The 9522-nt window shown below is 54.5% G+C and overlaps 1 protein-coding gene across 1 annotated transcript; it reads right to left on the reverse strand.

Annotated features, from left to right (window-relative positions):
* Positions 1 to 363: 363 nt before the first annotated feature.
* On the reverse strand, positions 364 to 4907 carry LOC119921709. Its single transcript, XM_038741775.1, is given in 6 exon segments — positions 364 to 486; positions 489 to 580; positions 1208 to 1256; positions 1632 to 1712; positions 3815 to 4038; positions 4412 to 4907. Coding segments are annotated over 6 exon segments (1065 nt in total).
* Between the last annotated feature and the right edge of the window lie 4615 nt (positions 4908 to 9522).

Genomic DNA, 9522 nt, shown 5'->3' on the forward strand with positions numbered 1-9522 from the left:
GTTTCCATCCTCTGCTTCCTCAATCTCCACCCCTTTCATCCTCCATACCTAATGTGGTCGGCACGGAGGTGAGGGACACCTATCTTTCCGCCCTGCTCCCCTATGACCAGAGACGTTGCATCAGAGGTGGCATTTTGACCTCGGGATGGCCGATGCCCAGAGTCACCTTGGCACAGAGAGCCAGTTCCCACTGGGACCCTCTCCTGCTGTCCTTCCCCTTCCCTCCCGGTCCTTCTTCCAGGAAGCTTCATGAGTTCTGAGAAAAGGTTGCAAAAAGACGAAAAATGAGGCAAATATTAACATTAAGAAACATTTATTCGATGGTGTAGTTTATACATTTACCTAGGGAAATAAGCAATGGTTTCAATTTAGAATAGAACTTGGAAGCCAACGGTGATTTAGAGCAATTTCCTCTACAAAACTTTTATTCAGGTCAAACCCTTCACGATGCAATTTCAATCGGGTGAAATCCTTCAAGAATATATGTCAAAGTCTGCCCTTTTCAATGGCTTATGTTTGACGTTTTCAGAATTGGAATGCCCAGATTGCCCGATGGAGCGAGCAAGGGGCAGCTCTGGGGTGGAGGGAAAGAGAGACCTTCCGTGAACTATGCGAAGACGGAACCCAGGTAGAACAAGGGCTGGGGCGGTGAGGGGAGGGGGACGAGGTTTCCTCCGAAACTGAAGTGTGTATAAGTGACCCTCGAACTGAACTCCGAGGAAGAGGGAATCATGGTTTAGGTCTCCGCAGTTAGGGCTTTGCCAGCTCCTCTTTGCGGTTCATGCTACCTCATGTCGATCTCTGCACTCGTCAGGCCAGAGAGGGCAAAGCATTGCGGGAGGGGTGAGAGCCGGAGCTTGCGGAGAGAACAGGACTCTTGTCCCCATTTCACAGGTGGGGAAAGAGAAACGGAGAAAGAAAGGGACCTGCCCAAGATCACGCAACAGGAATGAGGTCTACGTGGGACTGGAACCTGGCTCTTCTGACTCCCAGTATCGTGCTTTTTCCACCAAGTCACGCTGATACCTGAATATCCCACCCTTCGGACATAGTTGCTAATTGCATGCTCTTGGAGACATGGGGGCATGCGTTCCAGACGCGAGTCAATGGTACTGTGTTTTCAAGAACCGGAGGTGGTGGGATTTCTGAATCCCTTTGGACTTGTGTCGGGGCGCGGAGCTGGAGATGTAGAAGGAATTGTTCTTCCCAATCCGTTTTAAGGGGAGCACGTGCAGTGGGCTATGGAAGACTTCATCCTAAGAACAGACCGGGGACAAACACAAACTTTAGGCTTAGCGATCAGAGACCACGAAAGTAATAACACCCTCCATCCCCATGAGATCACGAGATCTCATAACAACCCTCCAACACCCCCATCTCCCTTCCTGATCCCTAAGACCTCAGTTCATGGAATGTTGCGACCAGCCTCCATACCATGTTTTCCCTTTCAGTCTCTCGCGTTTGCGGGTCACAAAGACGTCTCTCTTCTTTTACCTCAGCGTGAAGTTCATGTCCCCTTCCCGCCCTCAGGCTCCAATCGCCTCTTGCCGCTCCAGACACACTCCCTCCTCTTTCTCTGCGATTCGGGTTCGGCTGCTGCAATGGACAGACTTTCTGCCATAATAACTCACTTGCGCAGACTTTGTCGCCTTCTTCTGGACCTTAGCCATTTCCTGGTGTTTCCTTCTGGTGCTCTGGAACAAGGCTGCAACCTGGATGGTGAAGTAAATAGAAAATCGGTTCAGTTTGGGTCACATAAGTGTGTGTGTGTGTGTGTGTGTGTGTGTGTGTGTGTGTGTGTGTGTGTGAGTGTGTTTGTGAAGGAAGACAGGGAAGTTTGGAGACAGAGCGGGAGCAAACCTAACTGATTCCCGGAAGAGGCAACATTTGGCCTCATCTTGTAAAACGAAGACGCGATTCAGACTCCTGGGAGCTGATGAACAACCACCTCTCCAGGCCACGACTTCCTTTCCAGCCAGTTCAGTAGAGGCTCTTTCAATCAATCAATCAATCGTATTTATTGAGCGCTTACTGTGTGCGGAGCACTGCACTAAGCGCTTGGGAAGTACAAGTTGGCAACACATAGAGACAGTCCCTACCCAACAATGGGCTCACAGTCTAGAAAGGGGAGACAGAGAACAAAACCAAACATACCAGCAAAATAAAATAAATAGAATAGATATGTACAAGTCAAATAAATGAATAGAGTAATAAATATGTACAAACATATATACATATATACAGGTGCTGTGGGGAAGGGAAGGAGGTAAGATGGGGGGATGGAGAGGGGGACGAGGGGGAAAGGAAGGAAGGAGCTCCGTCTGGGCAGGCCTCCTGGAGGAGGTGAGCTCTCAGTAGAGCCTTGAAGGGAGGAAGAGAGCTAGCTTGGCGGATGGGCAGAGGCAGGGCATCCCTGGCCCGGGGGATGACGTGGGCCGGGGTCGATGGTGGGACACGCGAGAACGAGGTACGGTGAGGAGATTAGCGTCAGAAGAGCGGAGGGTGCTGGGAGGGCTGTAGAAGGAGAGAAGGGAGGTGAGGTAGGAGGGGGCGAGGTGATGGAGAGCCTTGAAGCCCAGGGTGAGGAGTTTCTGCCTGATGCGCAGATTGATTGGTAGCCACTGGTGTTTTTTGAGGAGGGGAGTAACATGCCCAGAGCGTTTCTGGACAAAGACAATCCGGGCAGCAGCATTAAGTATGGATTGAAGTGGGGAGAGACACGAGGATGGGAGATCAGAGAGAAGGCTGATGCAGTAGTCCAGACGGGATAGGATGAGAGCTTGAACGAGCAGGGTAGCGGTATGGATGGAGAGGAAAGAGCGGATCTTGGCAACGTTGCAGAGCTGAGACCGGCAGGCTTTGGTGACGGCTTGGATGTGAGGGGTGAATGAGAGAGCGGAATCGAGTATGACACCAAGGTTGCGGGCTTCTGAGACGGGAAGGATGGTAGTGCGGTCAACAGAGATGGGAAAGTCAGGGAGAGGGCAGGGTTTGGGAGGGAAAACAAGGAGTTCAGTCTTGGACATGTTGAGTTTTTTTAGACTGTGAGCCCACTGTTGGGTAGGAACTGTCTCTATATGTTGCCAATTGGTACTTCCCAAGCGCTTAGTACAGTGCTCTGCACACAGTAAGCGCTCAATAAATACGATTGATGTTGATGAGGTGGCGGGCAGACATCGAGATGGAGATGTCCTGAAGGCAGGAGGAGATGCGAGCCTGGAGAGAGGGGAAGAGAGCAGGGGCAGAGATGTAGATCTGGGTGTCATCAGCGTAGAGATGATAGTTGAAGCCGTGGACACTACCTTGTGTGGTCAGATGAAGCAGCGTGGCTCAATGCACGGGCTTTGGAGTCAGAGGTCATGGGTTCAAATCCCGACTCTGCCACTTGTCGGCTGTGTGACTTTGGGCAGGTCACTTCACTTCTCTCGGCCTCAGTTCCCTCATCTGTAAAATGGGGATTAAGACCGTGAGGCTCCCCCGTGGAACAACCTGATCACCTTGTAACCTCCCCAGCGCTTCGAAGAGTGCTTTGCACATAGTAAGTGCTTAATAAACGCCATTATTATTATTATTATGAAATGGATGATATGGCACGTGGAGCAGGGGAGAGGAGGCAGATGGGAGAGCGAAAGAAAAGCATCTTGAAAGATAGTTGGATGTGGGATATGGGCAGAAGGGCCAAGGAACCACAATTCTGCGTAGACGATGGATTCTTGGTACCACACCCGTTCCTGCTTCCTCCACTGGTCAACAGTGCACTCCTCTAGACCACTACCTGAGGGAACGCAAGCCCACAGATAAGCAGGCTTCTTACCTGTGGAAAGGAGATCGCCAAATCTCCGGCCAGTCTCACTGCTTCAGCGGTCCTGACCTGATGCTTCATTTTAAATGTCGTCCACAAGGCTTCCATGATGGATTTGCTCACAGGACGATTCCGGGGGGTTTTGTGGACCACCACCTTTTCCCTCTTCCTCTTGGCTGCGTTCCTTTCCTTTTCTACCGGACCAGCTAGCTCACCATAGATCTGCAGGTATATTTCTGGCCGAGGGTGGGAAATAATCCCAGGTCCACCGGCCGGGGGACCCCTCGGACTCTCAGGCCAGGTCTGTGGAGCTCCGCCTCGGGCGCGGGCGGCCAATCTGACCCCTTCGCGGTACCACTTCCACCAAGTTACCCGGCCGGCCGGTCCCCCCAGGGAATGTCATGGCCGGACCCCGCGGGCCCCCCAACCCACGTCCGTACCCCGTCACCCCGTCTGCCACTCCCCCCCCACCACCTCCACCTGCTGGCCGTCTACCCGCTGTCTCTCGCCGCCCGCTCTCCGACCCCCCCACTTTTAGTTTGGGGGTGGGGTGGGGGTGGGGGTTCCCCATCTGTAAAGGGGGCCCCCGCCTGTTTGGGGGTACCCCACCGGTTTTGTGGTGCCCCCGGCCCCGGGTTTTTTCCACCACCCCGAAGAGGTTGGGAGGGGTCCCCCTCGATTTCGGGGGGCCCCCTGCCGGTTTGGGGGTGACCCCCAGGTTTTGGGGTACCCCCGCCGCGGGGGGTATTCCACCACCCCAAAGAAGTTCGGAGGGGTCCCCCTCGATTTCGGGGGCCCCCTGCCGGTTTTGGGGTGCCCTCCGGGTTTGAGGTACCCACGACCCCGGGGGGTATTCCACCGCCCTGAAGAGGTTGGGAGGAGTCCCCCTCGATTTCGGGGGGCCCACATACCGGTTTTGGGCTACCCCCAGGTTTTGGGGTACCCCCGCCCCGGGGGGTAATCCACCACCCCTAAGAGGTTGGGAGGGGTCCCCCTCGATTTCGGGAGCCCCCCCCGCTGATTTGGGGGTGTTCACTTTGTTTTCGGGGTGCTCCCGCCATCGGGGGTATTCCACCGTGCCACCGAGGATAGGAGGGGTCCCCATCGATTTCGGGGGACATCTCCCGGCTTAGGTACTCCTCTTCCCCCCGACCCTCAGGTTCCTGGCCCTGGCTCCGGGCCCTGGTCCCTCTGTGCTTCCCGGACCTTGTCTCCTTCTACCTCCACGCCATTGTGTCTCTCTCTGTCCTGGCCCAGAGTCCCCTCTACCTCCCAGGTCTGGACCCCCTGTCTCCAGACCCAGGTACCCCTCTGCCTCGAGGCCCTGGTCCTCCTGTCTCCAGGCCCTGGTCCTTCTGTCTCCTGGCCCGGGTACCCCTCTGCCTCCAGGCCCTGGTCCTCCTGTTTCTTGGCCCAAGTACCCCTCTGCCTCCAGGCCCTGATCCCCTTCTTCCTCCCTGCCCTGGTCTCCCCGGCTCTCAGCCCTGGTCCCCCTCTGCCTCCCTGCCCTGATTCCCCTGGCCTCTTGGCCCTGGTCCCACTCTGCCTCCGCACCCAGGTACCCCACTGCCTCCTGGCCCTGTTCAACCTCTGCATCGCAGCCAAGGACCCCGTCTCCCAGCCCAGGTACCCCTCTTCCTTCCAGCACTGGTCCCCCTCTGCTGCTCTGCCCTGGTCCGCCTCTTCCTCCAGCACTGGTCCCTCTGTGCTTCCCAGTCCTGGTCTCCTTCTACTTCCAGGAACTTGGGTCACTCCCCGTCGCGCCCCGGGATCCACTCTACCTCCTGGCCTTGGGCCCCTGATTCCCGACCCACGCACCCCTCTCCTCCTGGCCCTGGTCCCCCTCTGCCTCCCCGGCCTGGTCCCCTTCTGCCTTCCAGTCCTGGATCCCCTTTCTGTAGGGCTTTGAAGGGAGACAGTGTGCTTTTCTGGCGGATGTGAGGAGAGAGGGCGGTCCATATTTCACTCCGTTGCCCCGATTATCTTTCTACAGAAAAGTTGGGGGCACGTCACCCCCCTCCTCAAAAAATCTCCAGTGGTTACCTATCACCCTCCTTATCAACCAAAAACTGATTACCATTGGCTTCAAACATCTCCATCCCCTTGTCCCCTCCTACCTTAACTCCCTTCTCTCCTTCTCCTGCCCAGCCTGCACCCTCCACCCCTCTGCCGCCGCTAACCTCCTCACTGGGCCTCGTTCTCTCCTGTCCCGCCGTCGACCCCCGGCGACCTCCAGCCCGCATCCTTCCCCTAGCCTGGAATGCCCTCCCTCCACACATCGCCCAAGCTATCTCTCTTCCTCTCTTCAAAGCCCTACCGAGAGCTCACCTACTCTAAGAGGCCTTATCAGACTAAACTCCCTTTTCTTCAGCTCCCCCTCACCTCACCCTGACTCGCTTCCTTCGCTCTACCCCCCTCCCAACCAAACTGCCCTTGTGTAAATATGTATTCATTTATAATTCTATTTATTTATATTAAAGGTGTGTATGTATCTATAATTTTATTTACTTATAATGATGTAATTGATACCTGTTTACTTGTGATGCCCCCCCCCCCCACCCCATGCACCATGGAAAGGTTTCAGATATTGTTTGAATGGCGGTCCTATTGCCATATTTGGTGTGGTCCTTAGAACCTGCAGCCCACTGGCTGGGTCCAGGAACCAAACCAAATAAGGAGATAGACTCCGCCCAGCTCTGTACCAAATCTGCACCAATCCAGTCCGCACTGGTTTCAAATCTACCAATCACTGTGATCAGCAACAGCAGTATACAAGTCCGTTGTATCGGACACTCGGGGCCTTTTTCCTTAAGGAAATGAGCCCACCGGGTGTGTTACCCTCTATTCGGTCTTCGGCCTTACCAATAGAAATGTATTAAAACTTTTGGCAGTCACATGCTGTCTGACTAATTCTTTAGTCGCCCGGAGACTTGGTGGCCATCTGGAACAACCGCTGCCATCATTCTGGTGGCCCGTACTGGGAGATCCAGTAGATACGACTGCTGCTGTCCTGGCTGACCACAGCATAGCCTGAAGCTATCGGAGTGGTAAGTCCTTTTTTTTAATTTTTCTTGTCTCTTCTCGCGGAGGCACCCTCTAGTTCCCGGGTACATTAGGGGGGAAGGAAGGACAGACCGGGTCGGTCCGGGAAAAGGACCTCTCGTCAGGCGACGCCTTGAGTTGGAGGGACCACAGCTTGGGCAAGTGGGACGCCACGCGGTGCTCGGGCATAACACGAGATAGGCACAGAGCCGGAATTGTTCTTGTCTGCTCTCGCGGAGGCACCCTCTAGTTCCTGGGTACACTAGGTGGGAAGGAAGGCCGACCAGGTCGGTCTGGGAAAAGGACCTCTCGTCAAGAGACGGTCCGGGTATTTCAGCGCCTGTGGGACACCACGTGACTCTCGGACATAGCCCTAGACAGACACAGAACCGGAATTGTTCTTGTCTGCTATCGCGGAGGCACCCTCTAGTCCCCAGGTTCACTAGGGAGGAAGGGAGGCCGACCGGGTCGTTCATAACCCTAAACAGACACAGAACCCCAAAAAAGGAACGTTTTCCACCCATTATCGGAAGTTTTTTTTCTTTTCAATCACCTCAAAAGAGGAATGTTTAAATAAGGACAAATTTGGTTTGGTCGATTTAAAATCCCAGTAACTGATTTTTTTTTGTGCAACACAAAATGGTCCTAGTATACATTAGAGGATCAGGAGGTCTGGCGCGAATATAGGTCACTAAATTTTAATATCATTCTCTAGCTGGACTTCTTATATGGCAAGCAGTTAGAGAAATGGTCAGAAATCCCGTATGTCCAAGCTTTTCTGGCTTTGTCCCAGAGCCCTGAGGGAAAGAACTGCCATGTGTTTTTCCTGGGCCCCTCCCGGGGGTCCAGCTCTAATGCCCGATTCCCCAGTTGTACTGGATAATCCTCTCCTCGACCGGGGACCCCGGGAGGATGGCTTTCCATACCAGTCCACCTCGTGGGTTCTAAGCCCTTCCAGCACACGGGGAGGCACACGCTATGCCCTTCCAGAGACAGAGGAAAGGATACTCCCTTTGAAGGAGGTCACAGGGGAAAGGGGACACATAGTGCGGGTACAGGCACCCTTCTCTTTGAGCGAACTGGAAATGGCAAAACGGAAATTGGGACAATACTTTGCGGACCCCATGCACTATTGGGAATAATTCTGGAGTCTGACCCTGCAGTACAATCTGTCTTGGGAAGATCTTAACCTGTTGCTTTATAGTGGTCCCTCGCTCCAAACCAGAGTGGAGTTATCGGGGGGAGAGTACTGATAGACAGCTCCAGGATCATATGATTACATGCCTACTGGCGGGCATGGAGAAAGGAATAAGGAAGCAAGTTAACTATGATCGGGTCTGAGCTGTCACCCAGGACTCCATCGAGAACCGTGCCATGTTTAGACTCAGGCTGGCGGAGGCGATTCGAAAGGACACCCAGCTTGATCCCGACTCGGTAGAGGGAAGTGTAATTCTAAATCTGTACTGCATTAATTGGCTGAAGATATCCACCGAAAACTACAGAAGCAGCAGTTGGGGCCAAAACCCCCCACGAATCAGTTGATAGAGGCTGCCTTTAGAGTTTTTAACAACCGTGACCAGGCAGCCCGGGATGAGAAGGACTGCAGGGCCAAAGTGAAGGGCAGAGAGCAGACCCAGTTACTTGTGGCGGCCCTGACGAAAGGTCGGTCTCACCCTGGGAGGTCGCCCAATGCGGCAATGGTGTTTGCCCTTGGCCCAGGGTCCGGGAAGCCCTGTTTTGTGTGCCACCAGTCTGGCCATTGGGCTCTGGAGTGCCCCCAGGCACGGAGGCCTGGTTGCGGCAGCCATCCACCTGGATCGTGCCCCCTCTCCCGGGGACACGGGCACTGGAAGCGGAATTGCCCACTATTGGAGGCGAGGGCCGTCTCTGAGGCTGGCCAGTTCCCGCCTATTGGCGTGTCTGAGAGCCGGGAATGACGGGGCCCAGGGAACGGCCGGGCCCGCGCAGGAACCATCTCCATGGCCGAACCCAGGGTGAGCATGGAAGTGTCCAGTAAGATTATAAAATTTTCCTGTCGATACGGGGGCCACCTACTCTGTCCTTCCCAGTTTTCGCGGTCCTACCCATCTATCTGGAGTAAGGGTGGTGGGGATCGACGGCATCTCAAAATCTTGTCGCCAAACTGCCCCCCCCCCCCACCATGTTTATACTAGCAGGAACTGACTTAGCCAAACGTTTTACCTTATATGTAGTCGATCAGCGACAGCACTGTGCTGCGGCTCTAAGTCAATCCTTGGGGTCAGACATTCGGGCGGTAGCGTATTTTTCCAACTGGTTGGATAGTGTAGCCTCTGGTTGGCCAGCAAGTCTCCATGCGGTAGTGGCCACCTCCATAGCGGTACAGGAGAGCAGAAACCTGACTTTGGGCTAACCCCTTACCGTCTATACTCCACATCAAGTCCTAGCAGTGCTAGGAAATAGGGGCGAGCGTTGGCTCACTGGAGGCCGCTTGCTGCAATACCAGGCCCTCCTTCTTGACACCCCTGAGGTTATCTTAAAGACCTGTAACTCTATGAACCCAGCAACGCTTCTCCCTCTCCCAGAAGACGGCGAAGGGGACGGGCCAGCCTCAGGTCATGACTGCTTAAATAAAATAGACAAGAGTTACTCTAGCAGCCGAGATCTTAGGGAATTACCCCTTGAAAACGTGGATGCTA

This window comes from Tachyglossus aculeatus (assembly GCF_015852505.1).
Source record: "Tachyglossus aculeatus isolate mTacAcu1 chromosome 12 unlocalized genomic scaffold, mTacAcu1.pri SUPER_6_unloc_4, whole genome shotgun sequence".
Taxonomy (NCBI): domain Eukaryota; kingdom Metazoa; phylum Chordata; class Mammalia; order Monotremata; family Tachyglossidae; genus Tachyglossus; species Tachyglossus aculeatus.